Genomic DNA, 26123 nt, shown 5'->3' on the forward strand with positions numbered 1-26123 from the left:
TCTTTTCTTCTTCTTCTGTGGAACACAAAAGGATATTTTATGCAGAATGTCCAAACTGCTCTTTGACATACAATGAAAGTGAAGGGTGACCATGACTTCAAGGCAAGATTTTCAGCAAATAAAAACTACATTTTAGTCTTCTCCTCACATACAGCTATTGTATAGGCAGTGTACAGAAAAACAAGTCACTTGAAATACTTTTATGGTGAATTTTTGTCTTTTTTGAAGCTTGACAGCCTTTAACTGAAGTAGTTTCATGGATGTTAAAAGTTCTTCATAGAACCATAAATGCCGTAAAGAACTTTCATATTTAAGAGTGTATGCTGTATACCAAATACAGACAATTCTGTATGAAATGACAATAGCAGAGAAATCTTGAAAATATAAAACAAAGAGTTTGTACCAAAGTTTGAGACATGGCTATCGGTTCAGTTGTGTTGAATAAATTAGGTATGAAATTTCTGGGATTTTTCCAGATCTGGGAATCGTTTTTTAGAAATCTTGAATGTGATCATTGGTTTCAGTAAAAAAGCTCAGGTTACTTTGGATATGATTTCTAGGGTATAACATAGAATATAAAACATGATGTGCAGTAATGAATACACTTTTCATAACTGGGTAATCTGCTATAATCTACTTGGTACTGAAACTTTGTATTACATTTTAGAATTTTTTTGATATATTATTTGTGTAAGTATTATCGTTTGTTTGTTTGCTTTGTAAAATGTGAAATGCTTTAAACAAAATATTCAATCTTATAAATAGCAGCTTGAGCATTATGCAAAAAATATCTTTTGCATTCCACAAACGAAAGAAAGTCATACGAGTTCGGAACAACACGGTGGTGAGTAAATCATGACAATTGGCATTTTTGGGTGAACGATCCATGAATAATGTACACATGCATATCCTATATTTATGCAGTTGTGTTTTCAATATTTTCTAGGACAAAAACAAAAAAACATTTATCTTTTAAACTTCAAAGCAACTCAGTTTAAAGCAAAAACTTCTATTTTGCTGAAATCTAATTCTTTGCAAACCCTTGTTTATTTTAAGCAACCTTATTTACTCCTAGAAGGTTCATATTAGTACCTTTGAGTAGTAATACTACTATGAACCTTTTAGGGGTTAATAACATACGAAAAAGTCTCTTTAAGTGCACTGCTCCAGTGACGAGCTGTTGTATCCCTAATGGGAAACATTTTTTCTGATAGTGTAAGTGTTTTAAGCCATTCTTATGTGATTACAAGGAGTTATATAGATCTAATGCAGTCTTAAGTCTTAACTGTTATAAACTGTGCCCACTTTTAGGCTTGATTTACCCTCTCTGCAGTTTTGACACAAGATGGATGTTCATCGGGAGCAGCAGATCAATTTAACATTATCCTCAATTTGCAGTAATTGGATTGAGAAAACAATCCGTCATCCAGAATCAATGAAACAACAAGTGGGATATTTTGTGGGGGCCTCGTTCTCATCGACCTCCTAAAAATGAGGCAGCGACTACTAGATTATGCACTGCCCTTCATTCTCTCTTTCGCTCCCTCCCTCTCTTTCTCTCGCTCTCATGCGTTCCCTTCACATATCTCAACTACTGCCAATAGCCCAGGGCAGTGAAGACTAATCAAGATATACTGGCGATATGCGGATCTATCTGGCTGTTGACATTTATGCCGCTGCCCAACACAAGGTGTTTGTGCTTTATGACACCTGTCTGTCCCTGGGTTTTCACAGTGGCGACATTATCTGCGAAATAAAATATGATTTATTCTGGGTGATGCAAGAGCACACTACATCGCCTTAAGGGCCCTCATAAGTATTACTGACTGCCGTCCACTTGCACTGTCGGAGGCCATAGGGGAAGCACGCCTGGAAGACAAGATGCCCCGCAATCGGTCGAGCAGAGATTGAAAAGGTGATGTCACCGTTACGAGGGTGACCCGTGGACATGAATGTATCAGAGTGCCTCGGGCTTACCTGACCTCTCTGTGTTCCTCCACCTAAGCCTGAAATAATGAGCACAAGGTTTCCCTCAGAGCAACTAGAGCGACACTGTCATCATGTGATATGCGCTCCTGAAATCCTTTAGGTTACTTTATGCAAACACTGATAAATAGCCATGTGTTTACCACAGCAGTTTGGTCGGATCCCTCCTTTTGAACTCTGTTTTCTTCCTATCAAATATTTTATGAACCATTATCAATGTTTGGGCTTGACAGCGCAACTGAGATGTTGTAACGACACTAGGCAAGCATGCAATAGAGAGTCCGTCTGAAAATCTGTCATCATTTACTCGCCCCATGTTGTTCTAAAGGTATACGAGTTTCTTTTTTTGTGTGGAATTCTAGAAGAATTATTTATAGCAGAACAAGAAGGTGCTCTTTTCCTTTTAATGAAAGTGAATGGTGACCAACTGCCAATGTAGGATTTTCAATGGATAATGACTATTTCCTCACACAAAGCTATCATGTGGTTTCAGAAGCCTCGGAACATAGTGTATAAGCCATGGACTACTTTTATGATGTTTTTTGTTCTTTTTGGAGCATGATATCTTCTAGTCACCATCCACTTTCAATAAAAATAAAGGTTCTTAAGGGGGTTTTTCACAGCGATGCCACAGAAGAACCATTTTGGGTTCCTTAAAAACCTTTCAGTGAACAGTTTATTTCCTTAGTGTGAAGAACATTTTAATTCTAAAGAACTTCTGAAGATTCTAAAAGATTCTAAAGAACCTTTTTCCACTATAAAGGATCTTTTGTGCAATGGAAAGGTTTCAATTTACATTTGAAACCTTTGAAGAATTGAAAGGTTCTTCACGAAAACATCGAAGCCAACTAAGAACCTTTATTTTTTTTAAAGTGTACATGCAGCATGAACATTCTTTTAAACATCTTTTATGTGCAACGAATGAAAAACAGTCATGCGGGGTGAAATAACACGAAGGTGAGTAAATATGACAGCATTTTAATTTCTGGGTGAACAATTCCTTTAATGGAGAAAGTCGTTTGCATGTTGTTAGATAAAAAAAGACAAAAGACTCAAAGCTGACATGTCCTTGTGTATCATTCATTCCCTGGCACGGTTTCAGTTGTGCACTGCTTTGATAACTAAAGCAACAGCAGGCAAAAAGCTTGTTGATTCATTACTCCGAAAAAAGATAAAAGCAGAAAAAGAAGATTCTTTTTCCCTCCGCAGCTCTCCTCCTCCGTCTCCTCCTCCCCTCAACCATGAGTGAGCAGTCTCGAGCCCCTGGGGCCGGACTCTCTTTGCCAAAAATAACGGCATTGCTCAGATCAGGCAGCGCAGTGGTCTAATCCAACTCATGTAGTTTGGGAGGAGAGGGGGGTGGGGGTGGCGGCACTGGAGAACCCTACATCCACACGAGACGGCAAACCACAGGAATGACTATTGCACATCAGTTGCAGCTGTTAGTTGAGCTCACATTCAGATGATAAATGCTTAGAGACAATGATCAATCAACACAAGGATTGAGTCTGTTACTGTTGGCCACAAGCTGTGCTCTTTAGTTTAGATGGCATTTTTCTCAGGTTCCTGTTGAACCTGAGGAAGGACCGCAATGCAAGAATAAATTCTAAAAACATTTCTTAATGAGTATTTTTGTGTTGTCGAGTAAAAACATCCAATATGTCTTTAAAAAAAGATAAAATATGCGAATTAAGAAGAAAAGCTGTGCAAGATATTACAATTTTTTCTTATATTCAGAGAATTTCTCTTGAATGACCGTTCAAAAGTTTGGGGTCACAAAGATTTTTCTATACGTTTTTCAGCAAGGACACATTCAATCGATCACAAAAGTGACAGAAAGACATTTATAATGTTAGGAAAGTTTTCTATAAATAAGCAGTGTTCTTTTGAACTTTATATTTATTAAAGAATCCAGAAAAAACACAAATCACAATTCACAAAAAAAATAAATAAAATAAGAAGAACAACAAGAAATTGTGAGAGATCACGAAGGATCGTGTAAGGCTAACGACTGGAGTAATGGCTGCTGAAAATTCAGCTTTGCCATCACAGGAATAAATTACATTTTAAATTATATTCAAATAGAAAAGTATGAATATTTCAAAATACTACTGTTACTATTACAATGCTACTGTTACAAAATACTTCTATGTTACTAATACTAATATTACTGTATTTTTGATCAAATAAATGCAGCCTTGGTGAGTGTCTTTCAAAATCTTACAGATACCAAAGTTTTAAACTGCAGTGTAAATTTATGTTTTAACCCATTTATTAAGTTGTTTTTCTTCAGTATATTTATGCTAAAACCATGAAAAAAGCTGCTTGCCAGTGGGGTAAGAAAAATAAACTCTGAAATCAAGTCTTAATGCCTTGTGCAATTTTGAAAAATTCCTCTTTTTTTTCTTTTTTACTGGAAAAGAAAATGATTTTTTTGAAGTGATGTTATATATGGTGCTCCAAGTCATGTGTAAGAACAGCAGAGTTCTTAAGGAACGTGAAATTGAAACATATTGCACTTGGCTTCACTGCGGTGTATTATTTCAGATCTACCATTTAGTTGTAACGTCTCTATGGAGATAGAAATGAACTAGTTCATACTTAGATGTAATGGCACCAGGGAAGCAGACAGAGCTTCCTTTGTTACTTATTCGTCATCTGTGCAGTCAGTAAAAAAAAATGAGAGTCCTCAAACAATGGATGAGAGTAATCAAACAATGGAAATGACTGAGGCTCGGTTCAAGATGTGTGTGTGCACACACAAATTCCCGTCTTGTCACAATAACAGCACTCTTTTTTTAAGACAGAGACAACATCTGTCAGCAAATAGACTTCTGGTTGTGTCCGTGGACAGATCTCCACACCGCCAGCACAGCCAGAGAGACAACCTATCAATGGTATAATCAAGAAATCAATCAAACCATCAGGACTGCATTCACTCCCTCTGTGCAGTCTTCAGGTCAGCAAATCAACACAAAGACTCGCCAGTCAACCAATCAGACCAAGTGAATGGTACATATTGGGTAGAGGTCACTCATCAAACAATCAGCTAATAAGGCTCCAAATAATAAGTAATCATACAGACCAGCAGCCTCCCTGGAGAGGGTAAACAAGTCAATTGTGGCCAAGCAGACCTCTCAGCGCACGCCGCGTCCCAACTGTTGGAGCTGTCGTGCCAACACTTCAAAAGTAACGGCAGCCCGACTGTGTGCTAAATGTCAGTACGGGGGAGGTGGAAATGCAATAAAGCTCTTAAAAATTACAACAAAATTAACAAAAATTGGACAAATATCCTTTGACTGCAAGCTGCATTCAGAAAGCACAGTAGCTTTGTCTTAAAGACAACATGAAATCAAAATCAACCCTATGCTTTATTAATAAATGTCCCATGTCACATTATTTCAAAAAATAAAAATAAATAAATCAAAACACACTACTGTTCAAAGGTGTGGGGTCTTTTTTTGTTTGTTTTGAAAGAAATCTCTGCATTAAGGCTGCATTAATTTAAAGATAGATTAATAAAATAAAATGTAATATTGTGAACTTCAAAATGTAGTTTATTCCTGTGATGGCAAAGCTGAATTTTCAGCAGCCGTTACTCCAGTTTTCAGTATCACATGATCCTTCAGAAATCATTGAAATGTGCTGATTTGAGGCTCAAGAAACATAATATTATCTATGTTAAAATACGTTTTATTTAAAATAGAAATCTTCTTTTGTAAGGATGTAAAAGTCTTTACTGTCATTTTGGATCAATTTAATGCATACTTGCTGAACAAAAGTTTAAAAAAAATTACTGACCCCAAACATTTGAACAGTAGTGCATTTTGAAAAAGTATTTTCATCATGTTTAACAAAATGTAACGTTTCAGCCCTTGAAACAGTTTTCTTTTCTTCAATCAAATCAAACCCTGATGAACAAGCCTACATCCTTTCTTGCTGAATATTCAGTTTTTACTCTAAAATAATGCACATTACAAAAGCTAAATGCTGTTTTATAAAAAAACATTTGCATGTTGAGTTGTGCATCTTGACCAGCAGGACAAAGCAACACTGGTTCAACCAATGGTGTGATTTTGAGGTGGGACTGTCCATTTATCACATCTATGGGCAGACCGAGGAAATGTTTGGCAAGCAAACAAAGAAATGCAGCACTTTGTCAAACTCTGTTCATTTCATTATACAGGCTTATTAAAGGGATAGTTCTGTCTTATACAAACAGTCATACAGGTTTGGAAAGACATGAGGGTGAGTAAATGATGGGTAAATGCATTTTTGGGTGAACTATACCTTTAAACATTGCTTTATGTGTTCACAAGGGTTAAATGTATTTCCTACCAAGTAAAGTGATGATGCAGGCCAGGATGGCGACGAGAGCTCCAGTGCTGAGTCCAGCTGACAGCGTGAAGGCCTCTGTGCCACATGACTGGGGCGTCCCATCAGGGTCACAGTCACACACTCTAACAGACAGCGTGTTAGTGCTGCTGAGAGCAGGGGTCCCACTGTCCATTATCAACACCGGCAGTCGATACATAGACTGTTCCCTCCTCTGAAAACCACCCCTCTTAGTTAGAATAGAAGCGGTATTGTCTGCAGAGAGAAAGAGAAAGATATCATGTGAAAAGTGAAAAAATGACTCATACGAATAGATAAAATGAAGTCTTTTTGGTCTTATTAGGAATAAGAACTGAGTTTCAAGGATTCACTTTAAACTTAGTCTTAATGAAATCACGTACCTTTATTGTCTCGGAGGGTGAAGTTCATGTTCCCAGCTGTCTCTGCAGTGAGGGAGAAGACGAAGCGATGCCCGCTGGGTGGTTCATCTTTATCCACTGCACTTATGGTTTCAATGACCTAAGACAGTGTCAAAGAGGGAGTAAAGAACAGGAAGATGAATACTGCTGTTATTGCCTCGCTCCAGACAAAATAATCCAAAGTTCTCACGCTCAAAACACTGCAGTGTTGCCATAATAATGAATGTTTGAGATTATAGGTAAACCTCAGTATTTCATGACTGGAATCAATTACTTGATATGTTTATTAATTAGTAAAATAATAATTGAAATTAATAGCATATATCAATATTTGCTCAGAAAATCCCCAAATGTAAGATTATTTAAGACATTACAGGTTGAAACACTGAATAAGCCCATTAATTATGATTATTGAATGAAGTCAATTTTCAAATGAAGAATATTTTATTTCCATATAATTGAACATACACTGTACAAAGATATTCACAGCTTCTTCAAATAGCTATATCTACCTGACCTGACCATTACTGCTTTTGTTCATGTAACCTAATGTAATCAAACTGAATCAGTCAAACAAACTAATATTTTTTACTTGCTTTAATTATTTAGATGCTACTGAATAGTTCTAGGTTATTTTTTACCATCCACAACAATTTTTTGCAATTTTTTGTTTATTGGTTTATGTACACATACATCAGACAAACATCTTTGGCAGTTGTGTTGTGTCTCGCTGGCTTTTTTAGCATCTTCCGACATGAGAGCCACATTTAAAGACTGTGAGACAATTAAAAAACTATCTTTTAAAAATTGACCTCAAGACCCTAGCAATTTCAATATAATAATTAACTAATTGAACATGTTGAATTGATGCCCACATTTTATGTTTTAACACAGAAAAAAAAATCAACCATCAGCCGATTTCTATGTGGTGAACTTAGAGGAAAAAAATACACAATTCACAAGTTTAAATCATGCTGAAAACAACATTAGGAGGATTGACCAGGAAGCTATCAGTGTGAGGCGATGCTCGTACGGTATCCAGGGATTTAGCAAAGTAGAGGGCCATCCCGGTCTAAATCTGGACCGAAACCCCCAAAGCTGGGCAAAGTGCTGCGCTTTAGAGATGAATATCAGGGTGACCCATCAGGTGGTACACTAAGAAGATTCTCCTGACACACTGTTGTGGCCTAATCTGTGGGCTTTGGCTGGGTTAAATACTGTGTGCACAGCTCTTCCCTTGCAGGCAGCACAAACTCAATCTGCTTGAAAAATCTCCTAAAACCTTACGCACAGGATAAATGCAGCGGAGCGGTGGCTAACGGACACTCCTGTATCATTTCCTCATTCGTCCGAGGAATATGACCTTGTACTCACCAAAAGATTTTCAGCGCTTTAATTCTCCACTCAGTTATTTTTAACACCACCCTCCATTTACGCTAAGTGAGTATTTGGCAATGGAAACTCTGACGGATTTATCTGTAAATATTTTTGAAATCGTAAAACGTTGCGCTATTAAAAACCTGCATAAATGACACAAGCAGAGCAGGATGTTCTCTCAGCACCGAGCGCTGATTACAGTAAACTGTGACAAAATTAATTACAGATAGTCCATTAAGGCGAATGCAAAGTGTATTGATAAAATCATTGAGGCAATGGGTTCATTTAAAATGAATAAGAACATGTTGCCAAGGCAAAGCGTCTAAAACCAACCCTGATTCCGCATTTACCAACCTGGGAGATGTTGAAAAGTAAATCGTTTTTAGAATAATAGTGTAAAAACACAAAATGGCTCTTGTGCAGCCAAGAAGCACATTTTATGGAAAAATATGGGTGATTTAAGCCTTTTTGCAGTACATGTAAAAATGGCTGGAGGGCAAGGAATGTCTCCTGTGCCACCTGATTTTACAGAGGGCAAAATCTTCACCGTAGTGAAACCGCCCGTGGAGAGTTAGCAGTCACGAGCGCTTTAAAACACCAGTCTCTCAGCCTGCCACAGCTGACCATGTCTCTGAGGCATAAGGAAACAAGACAGAATATAGACGACCTTAAAGAGATAAAAACCCCTGGGAAAACACTCACTCCTCATAATCTAATCTGCTAAATCACCTGCAACAAATCACCTGGCTCATTTAGAGACCGCAGCTTCAATTCATATTAAGGTTCTATTAAATTCAAAAAGTCATATTAGGAACAAAAGAGAAACCAAGGGCACAGAGAAAAGAGCTTTGTGCTGGGAAACGACGGTGAAGATATACGTTTAGTGCCTGTGACCCCATAACAGGCACTTGTTGGATGGGGATCTGGGGACCTTTTTCAACAAGCCATCTGTTTTAGACTCGGATGCAATGATGGGGAATATTCCCTCTCGTATCATGTACATTGGGGATGGGTGATTATGATCGCCTAGTCATCCAACAACTGACTTAATCTAGATATTTTTAGAGTTTTCAGAATTTTAGAGGCCATTCTTTAAAAGTTACGGAATCATCAACAATAGTGAAGACAAAAATGCACTAATTAAACAATACTGCTAATGAAAATAAGATATTAACAATACTCTAATAGTGTTTTCAAATAAAAATAATTTGATTAATATGATTTAAATAATCTAGTCATAATTAATACAATCAAACTTACCATTTTAAAAATGCTAAAGGTAAAGCTATTTTTTATTATTTTTAATTTTATTAGTGTTTTGCATTTTGATGACATTGTAACAAGTGAAAATTAGACCAATTTTTTTTTTTTAAATGCATATTGAGACCCCTGTGTTCTGGTTCGTTACATTGCACTAATTGCTTTTTAATGCAAGATCACATGTCTGATTGGGATCAAGTGAACACAAAACTATTTGATCGATTTGTCGACTAGTTATTGATGCAACCCCTACTTTGAAATGATGTAGTTTTTGCTCTCTCTGTGTAGGAAAGAAGTGAAAAAAAATTTAATTTGCACTCAAAACCTGGTTTCATTTGCTCTCAAATCCTGGCAACAGGTTTTCCCGCAACTATATGCAACGATTCATTCTTCCTCCAGGCAATTCTGAGGAGTTCATTCAAATTCAAGAGCTCCATACAGTCTCTTTCAGAGCGTCTGGCTTCTTGATGGAGCAGGTGTGAAGCTCTAAATATACAAATGTGCAGATGAGGCGTATGAAAACAACGAAGTGAAGACACTCGTAGATAACAGTGTAACAACAGGCACGAAGGCTGGCTGAAAAAGAGCCTATTTCGCCTCAGACGCAAATAAGCAAACAGCATTTGCGACTATTTTGCAAGGCACTGAAGTGACAAAGAACGTAAAAGTGCCATCACTGTTTGTTGATGATATTGTGCCTCACGGCAAACATTCTGTCTGATCAAAATTATTTGTCTAACAGCTCCAGAACGCCTCACTCAAAGGCTTTGACTTTCAGATTAGGTCTCCAAAAGCACTCCAGGATGTCTGAGAGCCTCTGTTTTGCAGGTACAACGGTTTAAGGGCTGTTATAAGGACAGACTCATCGTGCTAAGAATCACAAGAGAGATCCGCGCTATCGAGACAGCATTTGACTATCACTGCAGCATCGCTCAAGTGCTCCCATGGCTGAAGATATGGAAGTGAACATGAATCACAGGGGAAACTATATCATTATGAAAACATACAGGCACTTTCATCTCTATTCAGAGAAAGAGAGACCGTTCTACTGTTCCTCGGAGAGGCGGGAAAGTAATTTAGCCTCTAATATGAGAGAGAGCTCTGAAAGTTAGAAGTGATGGAAGTCTGGGGTGTCCAAAACACATAGAGAGTGTTCTTGAGGGACTATGGTAATGTGTTTCAAGGCTGAGATAGCATTTGTGAAAAGAGCCCACCAGCACCTTTTCACTTAGGCAAAACAAACACGGTTCCCTGTGACTCTGGGACACAGGCAGGCCAGGACTAATTGTTATGGCCCAGACAATCATGCCACTACAGGGGATTGTATCTCATGCTCAGTAAACCCTGTTGCCTTGTTCTGTTCTCTCTTTGTTTTGAGAGCTCTTGTGGGAGGGATTATTTTTCTTAAGAAAAAGAAAAATATCCTTCAGTATTCTTTCACTGCTCCCAAAAGAAATGATCAGATCAAGTCAATTTCCGATACACTAATAAAAACAACACTGTAATTGAGTGAGTAGGAATTTCAAACACCTCTACAAATGCTTGACTATTAACTCTCCTCTAAACAAACACCGTCTGTCAAAGATCTAATGAAACAATTACAATTACTAAGTAGGGTTTCTATGGAAGCTTGTTTCTTACTCTGTTTCTGATTATACAGTTTAAAAGAAACTCACATTGTGAAATATAGTCACAAATACAAGAAATAATCACAATTACATACTGTAAACCTGCAGTCTTTAGACAGTCGCATTTACAAAAAAGCTATAATAGATTACAGATACAGATGTACAGATAACAATAAATTACAGATTACAAAAAATAAATTTGTAGTTGCAAGATATTAAGTCGGTATTACAAGAAAGGGTCACAGTTGTGAGATAGGAAGTCGTAAATATGAGATAAAATCAGACTTATGAGAAATAGTCACAACTGTGAGATATTAAGTCGCAATTGTGAGAAAGTTGGAATTGTGAGAAATATTCACAACTGTGAGATATGAAGTCGCAATTGTGAGAAAAAGTCAGAATTATGAGAAATTGTCACAACTGAGATATTAAGTCGCAACTGTGAGATAAAGTCTGAATTACTGTGTAAGAAATAGCCACAACTGTGAGATAAAGTCAGAATTACTGTGTAAGAAATAGCCACAACTGTGAGATAAAGTCAGAATTACTGTGTAAGAAATAGCCACAACTGTGTGAAATAGTAAGAGTTACGAAGTTAGAAATAGCCACAACTGTGAGATAAAGTCAGAATTACGAAAAATAGTCACACTTGTGAGATATTTAGTTGCAATTGTGAGAAAGTTGGAATTATGAGAAATATTCTCAACTATGATGAGATATGAAGTTGCAATTGTGAGATAAAGTCAGAATTATGAGAAATAGTCACAACTATGAGATATTAAGTCGCAACTTTGAGATAAAGTTGGAATTACTGTATGAGAAATAGTCACAACTGTCAGATATGAAGTCGCAGTTGTGAGAAAAAGTCATAATTATGAGAAATAGTCACAACTGGGAGATATTAAGCCGCAATTGTGAGATGAAGTCAGAATTATGTCAAATAGTCACAACTGGGAGATACAGAGTCGCAATAGTGATAACATCTGAAATATGCTAAATACTGGGAGATGTGAAGTTGCAAATTAAGAGAAATAAATGTGCAGTTATGAGATATGAAGTCAGATTTAAGATATATGTGAGATATAAGTTGCAATTACAAGACAATAAAATCAGAATCAAAAAATAAATTAGAGTATTAGAACATAAAAATTAACTTCTTTCCATGTAGCTTTTATAGAATAACAGCGGTAATGCAGCAGATGCTCTTAAAAGGAAAGGCACCTCTAGTTGAGTAGAATCAGTCATGTTTTCACCACTGGTGTTGGTCCTCTGACATTACCCAGCGCTTTCAAGATCAATGGTGCATCACGTCACAGAATTTGTCAGTGGCTTTTATCATTCCCATTAGGACTGAACAAAGGTCCAGAATGTTTCCTCCACGCACTCATAGCAAGTGTTTAGTATGTGGCATTCGTAATGCCCTTTATACCACATTCATCTTAGTAATGACGTTCTGACAAACATTGGAATATGAATGCGACAGAGAATGTGTTCGAATCAGGGCATGTTGCTGACTCGAAAATGAGGAACCCATTGGTTTGCTTGTGTGTGTGTTCTGCAATTGCCTACTGGAGGACTTCACATTTGGCTACTTGACACAATGCCACGCTCCCCAACAAACCAATTTCATGCCACAGTCACCTCTGTCTCATTTGCATCGGTGTAAAGCTTTTTCTGCATGAGCGCACAATGTTTTGATCCCCTGATTAGAGTGATCTGCAGCAGAAAGCCACCAGAATCCTGTTGTTATCATTTTGTCCATCTGTGGCTCTCGCTGCTCATTACTGACTATGGATCCGGGTCCAGAATCTTTCTAGTTGAGCTTCTGATAAAGGACAGCGAAAAATATACATATAAACTAATGAAAAAAAAAAAAAAAAAAAAAAAAAAAAAAAACAAAAAAATAAAAAACTAATAAAAAAAAAAAAAAAAAAAAAAAAAAACGACAGTTCCCTGTAATACTAAGAAACAATGATAGGGGGCAGTGTGGTAACAGTCATAGCATGTGAAAATGCATGGCTCAACTCCCTCATTTTAAGCCAAAGGCTGCATTGCCACTTGTAATGTCAACAACAGTCCCACTTAACAAGACATGACATCACCGCTCTCAACTGATCTCAGATCTGTTACTTTTCACTCGTCTGATAATGACAACAGACGTCAGTAATCTGCCAGACATGCACAGGTGAAGCAACACAGAAACTCACATGAGGCAGGTATCATGAAACTGCAGAACTTTGAAGGAACAAGAAAAACCACAAGACTATTCGTCTGGAATTTAAACAGATAAGCCTAATTCAAGTAACACACCTACAAGATGAAGACAATAATAATACTTTGAAGTCTTATTCTAAATGAAGTTCTTGATAATAACACCGTGTCTACACCGGAAGCGAGTGGTGTGGCACAGCAAAATACTATAGAACCTATTACAATCAGTGATGCTGTCTACACTGGATGCGGCGCTACAACAAATCTGCCTTGTTCTATTTATGACATACTGACACAAAATTAAAATGATTTGGAACGGTTGCTTTGTCACGTCCAGATTAGACAGACAACTGTCGCATCCGGTGTAGACACGGTGTAACTGGCGTGCTGCAGGTAGATAGTGTTTGTTTTGACAAGCAGAATGGGCAGCACTCAGCACGTGTAACCCATCCCCTGTTTAAATATGCCTGAAGGTGCCACTAAAAGATTACATCAAACTGAGCTGCAGACTTCATGCGAAAAAAAAAAAAAAAAAAAACTAAAATAAAAGACACAGTATTATAACCTTGGTTCAAATCAACAAGCTGCACACTGCAGTACATAATCTGAAAATGAGATCTATTCTCATTTATTAGGTGCTTCCAACAGTAATACTGCACAATTAATTTAATCCAGTATCAGAAATGTTGTGACAAGAATAATTATTTCTGTTTATTGGACTATACAGGTTTGAAATCACATTTGATATGAAAGCCTTTCTGATGAAGAATCAAGAGCCAAAATACCTGTCCTGGTCCAACGCTTTCACACAGGAAGGTCTCATACTCTATGGCAAAGACTGGCGCATTGTCATTAATGTCCATCACTGTGATCAGAGCTACTCCTTTCCCAACCTGCGACGGATCCACTGAAATCACAGAGAAAAAAATATGCATGCATGAACAGGCTGATAGATGAAAAAACATGAGGGCACCATCACATTTATTTCAATATGTTTTATTTATTTAAATGTGTTACATTATTTAATAGGTTGCATTTATTTAAATATGTGCCTTGCCATTGTTCCGACCACTGTTGGATTGCTCACTTGAGGCATTATATCATCATTTTCTGTAATTATGAATTTAAATTATTTGTATTATGAAAAGATTTTACTTCACAAATCAAAACAAAACAAAAAAAAGTTGATCTGAATCAGTTAAAAATATAAAAATAATAAAATAAAATAAAATAAAAATAAAAATAACTAAGTATAAAATAATGAAAAAAATAACAAGCATTACAATGAAGTACATTCATTATGTATCTATTTATAATAAAGGTAGAGATGGAGGGTTTTTTTGGGGGGGGGGGCCTGAAGCAGATGTCATAAAAGTGAGCTAAGGAGCCGTTTAGCTACACTTGCATTGAGACTGACAGGATTAGATGAACATGCTCCTCCTGAACTTTAGAGCTCAACTTAAATATTCCCATTGATGTTCTTACAAGTGATTGCAAAAGTGCTTCTCCTACTGTGGCTGCCTAAACTTTGTTCACTCGGCTCATTTTGTCCAGAGAAATAAATCAGAAATCATTTATATCTGACAATTGTTCAGAAGCTGGATTACATTAACAATTTGACCCTTTGTATGCATAAAAGGACACAGTGAGGAGTAAATCTTAGAAATGAAAGTCACAACGATTGATGCAATACAAGAAACTGAAGTAGGAATTAGCTGCTGGGGTTTTTTGTGTTGCTCACTGTGCCCATGAGTGCCGAGGAACATAAAAAGACTCCGGGAAAATTACTGCTGCAATACACGCAATAGAGTTTTATGTGACTTTGAATCAAATTTGAGCTGTCAAAATAAACAGGCCGATTGCAGTATCATCCCATTTATCAGCAATCCGATCCAAAACAGCAGATGTAAGGGCCTTTCTGGTAAGACCCGGGTATAACATAAGCGTTTTAAACGCACATCTGATTTGTGTTTTCGTTCTACTTTTAACAAATAAGGTGATATTTTCAACCACCAGGCATGCTGCACTTGGCAATCAACAAATTAACAGACTGCACAAGGGTGTGAGGTTATTTTTGTTGTGTAACTATGCAATGTAGATATTTCAAATGGTATTGGCGCTTAAGCACAAGCCAACAGCAAACACCTGTTGAGGGCATACTGCCTCTAGTCAACCAGAACAGACACAGCTGCTCGTATTCTTTGAGTAGAATGACTGCTGTTTGCTAGTACATTCGGTGCATGCTCACAATGCACTACAAAACCAATTAAGAGCATTTCAGTTGTGCGCTAATCGGCAAAATCGCTATGAATTTTTGCAAGCTTTCCTTGTCATTATGAGCTTTCCATAATTTTGGCAGCGGCGATGATATCGAGGGCATTGAGGAGGACAAAATGCGGTCATGGTCTTCAGCCAAATGAGTTGATGGAGAGCACAAATAAACCTATTCTGCAGGTGTGAACATGCAGCGGCAGTGGGCTGGAAATATGCTGGCTCATTCGAAGTTGATTTCCATCGAAAACCAAGTGATTTATTGTACGTTCCACACTAGCTTGTCTCTTTACGAGGCTAGCAGAATTCAGCTTAACTGTCTAATCCAAACAGTGCTCTGGTTTAGAGAAAACGCATATCCCAACAAAACCGCACTAGTAAATATATGACTCACGCCTCCCAGTATCTTCCGCCCAAGATATATAGAGCCCATCTGCCTTCATGCCGTACACACCTGCAGGAAACCTGCTGAGTTGCAGGCGGGGAGAGAGAAACGGCATGCGCTTTGAGCTAATTCATCTATTAATTTGACTTTTTAGAGGATGAGGGATCTACCGTGAATTAAACCCAGGCAGACTGCCATCGCTGGATGAATATCGTAACTTGCTTTACAATGCTGTAAACAATAAAACGGGTGATAAGTTACCTCAGCGTCGATGGCACGGACAGTGGCTATTAAGCACATTGTCATGGCGGTGACTATAATGTCACAACTGACGCCCCTGGGCACTGGCTCATAATCAATATATTTCTTTTTTGTTTAATAACTGTATTTAATAATAATGATTATTTATTTTAGATTATTATTTTAGTCATATCAAATGGGTAAAAACAGTGGGAACATGGCCTATGATAACTCGTGGGTTTTTTTTACTTATTATTATATAAATAATATATATATTCTGTGCAGATGCACCCCCTAATTAATTGTTTCCTGAAAAAAATCATAATGCAGTATGTATTACAGATAAACAAAACATTGTTCAATATTGAAAATTTTTCAATATTGTTCTAGGAACAATTAATAAACAGTGCTTCTGTAATATAGTAAATTCTCCTAACTGTAGGCTGTTTACAGTAACTAATATAGCAAATTGCACATTAATATAGATTATGTGGGCACATTTATAGTAATTTCTCTTCTGCTTCTGAAGAGATCCTGGCACACATAGCAACTTTATTCTGAATGTGCCTTTCAAATTTGGTTGCCCTTAGAATCTAAAATATCCATTTTCAGAAATTAATTCTTTCCTCCTTTATGATTTTCAGGGCCATTAACACCTTACCTTACATCGCCTAAAAACAAATGACTTTGAGCCTATACCTTTTGGTAGCTAGCAAGTCTCTGTCTCATTCTTACAGACAAATAGAAGAGGACATTTCAATCTTCTCTGCCAAAACCCATTTTAGAGACTGTGGATGCCTCTGACAATGACTGATTGACTATGAGGGCGAACCTGGAGCACCACACTTTTTTGACCAATGAATTTCCTTGACTTTTCCAAGACCTTGGCAGTCATTTGTGATTACTAGATAAAGACTGTTTTGAGAAATCATTTTATTGAGATTACTGGGCTCATTCCAGGTACTCAGATTTGTCAGGAAGCAATGTTGTGGACTAACAGTGAATATGTACTGATATAAAATGTCTGTTCAAGGTAATGCAAGTTGTTTTTATAAATACAGTGCTATGATAAATAAGACCAATCTTCAATAAACAGTTAAAGGTATAAGTAATAATTAAGGCTGCACAACATACATATTTAATTTTTATTTTAGAGTAATAGTACACTCTAAAAAATGCTGGGTTGTTTCAACCCAACTTTGGGTCAAATATGGACTAACCCAACTTTTGGGTTAAAAATTTTATTTAAAAATGTAACCCAACGGTTGGGTTAGTCCATATTTGACCCAAAGTTGGGTTGAAACAACCCAGCATTTTTTAGAGTGTATTATTACAATATATTTCTTTTTTGTTTAATAACTGTATTTAATAATAATGATTATTTATTTTAGATTATTATTTTAGTCATATCAAATGGGTAAAAACAGTGGGAATATGGCCTATGATAACTCGTGGTTTTTTTTTACTTATTATTATATAAATAATATATATATTCTGTGCAGATGCACCCCCTAATTAATTGTTTCCTGAAAAAAATCATAATGCAGTATGTATTACAGATAAACAAAACATTGTTCAATATTGAAAATTTTTCAATATTGTTCTAGGAACAATTAATAAACAGTGCTTCTGTAATATAGTAAATTCTCCTAACTGTAGGCTGTTTACAGTAACTAATATAGCAAATTGCACATTAATATAGATTATGTGGGCACATTTATAGTAATTTCTCTTCTGCTTCTGAAGAGATCCTGGCACACATAGCAACTTTATTCTGAATGTGCCTTTCAAATTTGGTTGCCCTTAGAATCTAAAATATCCATTTTCAGAAATTAATTCTTTCCTCCTTTATGATTTTCAGGGCCATTAACACCTTACCTTACATCGCCTAAAAACAAATGACTTTGAGCCTATACCTTTTGGTAGCTAGCAAGTCTCTGTCTCATTCTTACAGACAAATAGAAGAGGACATTTCAATCTTCTCTGCCAAAACCCATTTTAGAGACTGTGGATGCCTCTGACAATGACTGATTGACTATGAGGGCGAACCTGCAAACTTTGGTTAAGTGCGTCCACATTTATGGATATGGGTTAAAAATGTAACCACATGATGGATATTATTCCCCTCTATCACTCAAGTCAATATGGTTATGGCTGTCTGTGCGAAGACTTCAGGGGATCGAGAGAACAGATGCACTTGAGTGAAGGTCATGGTGAAAATCAGCATCAAAAGTTAGGCAGGAGAGGAAGCTGCAGTTCTGCCCATCGGCTATAATCAGGACAAGACTCGATCAAGCTGCACGGATTCTGGAGATGCCAGTGGACAGCGGTCACCTCAGCGGCGCAGCATCTGTTCACAGCCTGACCAGAGCACTCGCGCAGATTTAACGCTTATGCTATATGTGCCGTGCGGCAAGATAGACAGACACGACATGCACGAGGGACACGGTTTGAAATATTGATCACCCAGAGCAGCGCTAACTATTAGCCCCAGCAGCCTTGGGATAATGATATTCATTGTGAAATTAAAGGCTCAAATTGTATGAAGGATTTCATCCTAATAGAATTTGAGATTGCAAAAAACGAAATGCAGCTGCTCAAAACTTCTCCATACAAACCAACAGTAAAGGTATCTTTCAATAAAAGATCCCTCTGAATGGCTCACTTATGAAGGACAAATCAAGCAGTAGCAGTTTCTGTAATTGGCAGACATTGTTGGACAATTAAAAAGAACAACACAGCACATCTACTGTACATAAATCGGGCCTCTTTCACATATCGTATTTTGTGTTTAATTCATTGTTTCAGCCAAGAAACATAACTACTGTATTGTCAGTGTAACCTTCACAAATTTTCAGAAGACCTTCAAACCATAACAGCAACCATATAAACAAGTTCAACAATAATTTGAGGTCACTCACAGCTTTCAATAGCCAGGATGGTGATGTTATGTACAGCATTGGCTTCTCTGTCTAAAGGCTTAGCCGTGCTGATGACTCCTGTTGTTGCCTCGATGTTGAAAAATCGCTCCAAATCTGTGTTTCTGTCTATTGAATACCTGGGGAAAAAAAGTTTTAATGAATTTCAAGCTTTGACTTTTAAATGAATTCTATAGATATGACCTGAAGTCACAGCCCCAACAGCGATCATTATTTTCAGTGGCTCTTAGGCACAGAACAACTTAATTATGAGCATTTGTCTTTCAGCACAAAACACCTGAGTCCCACAACTCATTTACAGTCAACATTTGCATCCACTCCCACGTAAACAAATAAAATTATTTAATGCAATAATAATAGCACTAATGACTTGCATATGTATTATCTTAGGCCTGTTTTACATTAACGTGTTTATGTGATTGGCTTGAAATCAGATAGCACTTGACCCTATTAAATGTGTAATGTAATGTGTAAGTATACTCAAGACACACTGTGACGCATTTTCTTTATGCATCTATGTGAATAATATTATGTTCACTACTATTCAAAAGTTTGTGATCAGTATGGGTTATTTTTTTTCAACATTGATTATAATAAGATTTTTTTTTTCTTGAGCAGCAAATCAGCATATTAGAATAATTTCTGAAGGATCATGTGACACTGAAGACTTAAGTAATGGCTCCTGAAAATTCAGCTTTGCCATCACAGGAATAGATTACATTTTTAAAATAATAATAAAACAGAAAACAGTTATTTGAAACTGTAACAATATTTCACAATATTCCCAGTTTTATTGTATTTTTGATCAAATAATTTGTGCAGTGTTGGAGAGCATAACAGTCAAAAACATAAAATCTTACCAACCCCCAAACCTTTAAACAGTATTATATGCGAGTTTTAGCAAGCCATTTTGCACAGATAACTGGGATCAGATTTCTATCCGTAGACATATTAGACTACAAGGGGAGAATGCAATTCAGTTAAAGTCTGACTAGATATTATCTCGATACCAAAATTGGGTATTATTTTTTATTAAGGTTTTAAGCTTTAATTAAAAATGCTGTAGTCTTTCTCAAGATTTAATCTTGCCTTCATAAAACCAGTATCATTGCGGTGTAAAGTCATTCCTCGAGGCCATGTCCTACCTAATAGGGCTATTGGTGGAGTCTGGGTCCAGAGCAGAGACGGTTCCTATGATGGTTCCCACTTTAGCAGCTTCAGAGACGACCATTTTGCGGACCAGAGAGGAGAAGATAGGAGGCTCATCTACATTCTCCACAGTCAGTCTTACCATCGCTGTATCACTGAACGGTCCTTGAGACAAGAACCGTGGGTCTATGTTCCTGTTGGATGCCTCAATTTTCAGAGTGTAGCTTGACTTTGTTTCAAAGTCAAGATTCTGAGGTAAAGAACACAAAAGGAGGGAGGGAGAGCAGAGGAAAAAGTTTAGAAATAGTTCTGAAATTATAAACAAGGACAGAGAATATGTGGTAAGCATCCAGGCAAGTCATAAACAGAGTTCACATATGAAATCTAGCAGTGATGTGTGTATGTATATAAAACATCCAAAAACCCTTGATCCACTCCTTTTAGCTCTTATATTTCATTTAAGTATTGTTATCGATTGACAGGACAGAAAAGAACAGTGTCAAAGCAGTACATTGATTTTAAGACAGAGATACATGATGCCGAAAATGTCTTGTGGAATACTTTCTCATATAGTCATTTATCACTCCTGTCTGCTGTAATATGCAGCACATTGAAAACTACCTTCCGAGCCTCCGTCATATCACTGACAAAACATAACTTCCCTGAGGGTGCAACAAAGCCAAATCCAGCACTTGTGAACGTTTAGCTATAGTTTTAAAATGAGTCAGTTTATTGTCAATTCTATCCTACATAGTTTCCCTGGAAACCACAGTGCAAATATAAAACACTGTACTGTATACACAATATACAGAGTTCAAAATATAAGTTTTTAAACAGATTATCTTTGTATTCATGCTCATTGCATACTTTTTTTGAAAAACCTTTCTACAATTATTTCAATCTAATTTCTCTGTGTAAATGTCAAGTGGTATAACCACTTGTGACAAGTAAAAGTAATAAAATACTTTCCATATAGCTTGAATACACTTGAGTGCACAAATCTGGTCCAGAAATTCCGAAATGCTGTTTTATTCAAAGTAAAAAGAATGTTTTTCAAGATATAAAGAATATTTAAGTTTTTAAATCATTATGTTTTCTTGGGATTTTGGAGTTTATTAATATTTACACTCTATAGATATAGCAAGCAAGAGGACAGACTAAGCTCTACACACTCCCGGACACATACTGATGCCGGTGATGGTATCGTGCAGCTAAAAATAGGGATAGAAATAACTATGACAATGAACTAAAAAATCCTCTATTATAAAATAAGATTGTTCCATTCTATTCAAAAGATCATCAACCTGATAATTACACAGCAACTACAGTGAGCGTTTGATCTCTGTAATACAAGATCAGCCTGAGCCATTAAAAATCTCAGATTGCTCGCATGCAAATTAAATGGGAAGGCAGCATGCATTAATGATGGATCAGGTCCACGTTTGTTTTATAACCGGTGGAAGAATCATACTCCGTGAAAAACGGGGCGGGTTGTCGTTAACATCCGTCAGCGTGACCGTCACCGACGTTGTGCCTGAGAGTCCTCCCATCTGACCAACCATGTCTTTGGCCTGGATCACCAGCAGATATTGGTCCCGTGCTTCTCGATCCATGTTGGGCAGAGCCGTCCTCACAATGCCTGCACAGAAAAAGTTGAATTGTTTTCCTAAACGTCCTGTTGTCTAGTGTTGATTAAAATGTAAGAAACATGGGGGGTTGTTGATGCATGAGATGTACTGTGTAATGATAACATCCTCCTGGCCTGTAAATGCTGCGATAAAGGGTAACACTTTAGATTACCCAAACTTCGCATATTATTCCCTTATACCTACACGGAGGTACTGAATAGGTACACTATAATTACAAAAAAGTTACACTGTAACTTCAGTTTACTTACGCAGTTCTTTGCAGGTTGCATATCTGGCTGTTACCTCCTTATTACCCAAACGTAACACATTGTTCCCTTATACCTACACGTATGTTCTTTATAGGTACACTATAATTACAGAAACGTACACCGTAAATTCAGTATACTCACATAGTTCTTTGCGGGTTGTAATTTAAAGCGTTACCCGATAAAGCATCTAGATTACAATATGGATCACTTCCCCTCTGCATCATAGGGAGATGGAGTGTGCATCAATTAAAATAGGAAGGACCTTTTCCAGATTTGTTAGGCCATATCATAATGGATCTCTCATTGATGAGTCAAATTCACTGAAGCCAGTACAGGACTGTAAATCAATTTCCTCTCCAAATCATTGTTAGTTTTGGAATTATCATAGCTTGGCACATCCGAGAGTGATTAAATAGTACATACTTCCTTTTGTGCACAGGAAGCTACGATAAATCCTAATCAATAAGCACTGCTATTTGCTATATATTCATTTTCCTCCACATGTTGTGGTGGCATCTCTAAAATTAGCCGCACACTTTAAAAGAAAAAGGAGAAAAAGTTTAATCAAGGTTTGTAATTTACCCTGTTGATTGAGTCCATATGTGGAAATGACCTCAGTTACAGCTAGAGTGCTGATTACATTAAGGATTTCATTCTCTGTAATCAGGTGGTAATGTGCGCCAGTAACTTCATCACAAGTCCCATCAACTTTTTCTGTCTTTAAGTGAGTCAATCAAAATAGCGGTCTCTTGACGTTTGCATGTTTCCATTACAGGAATTTGTGGTTACCGCTTTGAAAAGACTTGTCGCTCAAGTGACAACAGAAAGCGTGTGGTGCTTTTCTTTTTTTTAGAAATGAATCTGAATTAGATATTGTACACTGTTTACCTAAAGAGCTTGATTGGTGAGAATGACTCAAAATCTTGCTGCTGGATAAGATTTTAGTGCTTAAATATTTAGCTGCAATTGAATAAGCATTTGTAATTTGTGCGTACCTGTCTTTGGGTCCACTGAGAAGTAGGGTTGTCCTTCAAGGATGCTGTACACGACTCTGGCACTGTTTCCATATGTGGGGTCATCTGCGTCAGTCGCCTTAACCTCAACTACAGATGTGCCTGGAACAAATTATCCACGCAATTTCGTCAAATGGTACCAGACATGCATTGGCATTGAGCCTCACTTGATTACAGATCTGAAATCTGATGTAGCCTATCACGAAAACATGAACAGGCTCAAGTAAACCAATAAAGAAACATTAGGATGCACATAAGTAGATGTCTATTGTTCTGTTCCAGCAGATTTTAAGAAGTCTCTCCAAGGCTGTATTTATATGATCAAAAATATGGTAAAAACAATAATATGGAAATATTATTACAACTTTAGATAAATGTTTTCCATTTTTAATATAGTATATAAAATGTAATTTATTCCTGTGATATGCATTAAAAGAGGCTTCTCTTGCCTCCCTGAACAATCTGACATGCTGTCAGTCACAGAAACGAGGCATCTGCCGCTGATCGCTAGCATACATGAAGTTCATTAGAGCGTTTTGGAAGTAATTACATTTAATAAAAGAGCCACAGTGGCTTCCCTAGTGACAACAACTTTCATTTCAATTGTGTGTCAATTTCCCCAGAAATTACGATTATGTTCTCTTGAACACATGGGATGGAAACGCTGCTTTAGCCGTAAATAATTTTCACGATTGTTTTTCACATTTTTTGCATCCATTAACAACGTTACTCAGATAGAAACATATCTTGTGTTGACTTCTGCAGTATTTTGTATTCTTGTGCCTGTCTTGATTACAGAGTACAGAGCTGGTGTTGCCTCAGTTCTCATTAAGCCATGCATCCTTGCAAAAAGCCCAGAAGGACAAAACAAATCTAATCGTAAGCCAAACACACACTTTAAACACAATTCTGTATGTGGCCTGCACTTGCTTTTCCTTATCTTATAGTCAGTGTTGGGAAGGTTACTTTGGAAATGTAATAGGTTACAGATTACAAGTTACCCTATTTAAAATGCAATAAGTAGCGTAACTATTTAAATTACTTTTTTAAAGTAATGTAACTGATTACATTTGATTACTTTTCTAAATTTCAAACAATGTTTTCAACTGTTAATCATTTTAAATAATTTAAAGCAGGCAGGGTAAACCTTACAGTAGTACTCAACACTGATTACAGTCAGACTTTCAAACGCCTTCTTCACTTGAATAAAGATTATAATAATTTAATTTTAAAACACAGCCACCACAAAATCAGAATTTAACAACGCTTTTTACTTTGAGATTGTTCTGAGGTAAAATACAGATTTGAAATCATAACAAGAATCTAAGTGCTATGATACTGTTTTTGGAATCAAATCTTTGCATAGCTATGACAGGAAACACTGGCATCTAACAATGCCTTTGGGGGGGGGAAACAGTTAATCTCATAAAGCATATACATCCACCCAGATAGAAAATAAAACAGTTATTGAATAAGCATGTGTCCTATTCTGTGTTCTAAACTCCTAAAACATTGGTGTCTCATATTTTAAAACAGTCAATGCAATTTGGGAAAGAAATCAATCATATCTGTATGTGTGTGTGAAAATATTCAGATGTAACACCCTTTGTAATCCTTAACATTTTCTTAAGTAACTTTAATGTAATTGCACATTTTTTCTGAGTAACTGCAACAGATTACAGTTACATTTATTTTGTAATTAAATTACGTAATTCCGTTACATGTAACTAGTTAATCCCCAACACTGCTTATAGTGATTTTCTATTGTTTTTACTGCTTTTTTCACAGTGATATCTGCAGCATTTAGTATCTTTCAAAAGTTTGGGGACAGTAAGACTTTTATTGTTTTTGAAAGACGTCCCTGCATTTATTTGATATTTGGCCAAAACACATTAAAACCATGATATTCTAAAATATAATTACAATTTCAAATAACTATTTTATATTTTAATATATTTTAAAATATAATGTGAAAACAAAGCTGAATGTTCATTAGCCATTACTCAGTGTCCTTCAGAAATCATTCCAATATGCTAATTTAGTGTTCAAGAAAATTTCTCATTATTATCACAGTTGAAATCAGTTGTGCTGCTTGATATTTTTGTGAAAAAGTGATACATTAAAGAGTCTTTGATGAATAGAAAGAACAGAATTTTGGATTTATTTTTGGTAAAAATAAAAAAGTGAAAGTCTTGTAAATGTTTTAATGCATCACAGCTAAATATAAGTAAGAATTTCTTTCAAAAGCTTAAAAGGTAGTGTAGATTCTATACGTTGTCATTTAATCTGTAGAACTGGAGCACAAAGGGAAGTTTAGCTCTGCTTTACTGGCTTACTGATATTTCCCCCAGATTTGATTTAAACTGTAAAATGGCTAATGGAATGTGCCAGGCCTTTATTTGAGCGCAATTTACAGACCACTCCAGACTGCGGTGTTCCTCAGAAATGCAGATTATCCTTAAATGTGTTTGCTTGTAAAAAAGTAAAGGAGACATTTGGGGACAGGCCCAGATGTTGTCATATTAGTAACCTAAGCATCTGGAGGCACAGATGAGTGTACAAAAACGCAGCACCATGGCAACACCTCACCGCAGGGACCGAGGCCAAATGAGTGTTACTCTTTATCTGATGGCGCAATGTGATTTCATCTCTTATAGGTAACCTTGTACCTCTGCAGAATCATTTCAGACTCTTTAGATTCAACAGGCGGGTACATTTATAGCCAGTTAATATGGTCAGCCCTTAAATACACATCATAGCGAAACCGCAATGTGTGAAAATGATTGGCTGGGAGTATAAGGCATATGTTGTGAATTTCCATTCGGCCTCATGCTGACGTCTGGCTGGAGGGAGAGGTGTCTGGGTTAGGTTGTGGTCCTCACACTTGCAAACAATCTCCTGTTTCTTAATTACCAAATTAAATTAATCATTTTCTCGTTAATCAAATCCATTCATCACCGGTTGACTGCTAATGAATTTAAATGGATCTATAAAGCAGTCATTGAGGACAAGG

General features: G+C 36.7%; 1 protein-coding gene across 1 annotated transcript in view; it reads right to left on the reverse strand.

The window, feature by feature from the left end:
• LOC107729377 (cadherin-7-like) overlaps nucleotides 1-26123 on the reverse strand; it is a 55098-nt gene that overhangs the window by 4591 nt on the left and 24384 nt on the right. The window contains exons 4-10 of the mRNA XM_016539857.1: nucleotides 23093-23212; nucleotides 21672-21839; nucleotides 20197-20509; nucleotides 19034-19170; nucleotides 14002-14123; nucleotides 6723-6840; nucleotides 6325-6576 (exon numbers count right to left, since the gene is read on the reverse strand). Of these exons, the coding sequence (XP_016395343.1) occupies nucleotides 6325-6576; nucleotides 6723-6840; nucleotides 14002-14123; nucleotides 19034-19170; nucleotides 20197-20509; nucleotides 21672-21839; nucleotides 23093-23212 (1230 nt within the window). The remainder of the gene's footprint in view (nucleotides 1-6324; nucleotides 6577-6722; nucleotides 6841-14001; nucleotides 14124-19033; nucleotides 19171-20196; nucleotides 20510-21671; nucleotides 21840-23092; nucleotides 23213-26123) is intronic.

The sequence above is a fragment of the Sinocyclocheilus rhinocerous genome, unplaced genomic scaffold (genome assembly GCF_001515625.1).
Source record: "Sinocyclocheilus rhinocerous isolate Xijiao unplaced genomic scaffold, SAMN03320098_v1.1 scaffold1785, whole genome shotgun sequence".
Taxonomy (NCBI): Eukaryota; Metazoa; Chordata; class Actinopteri; order Cypriniformes; family Cyprinidae; genus Sinocyclocheilus; species Sinocyclocheilus rhinocerous.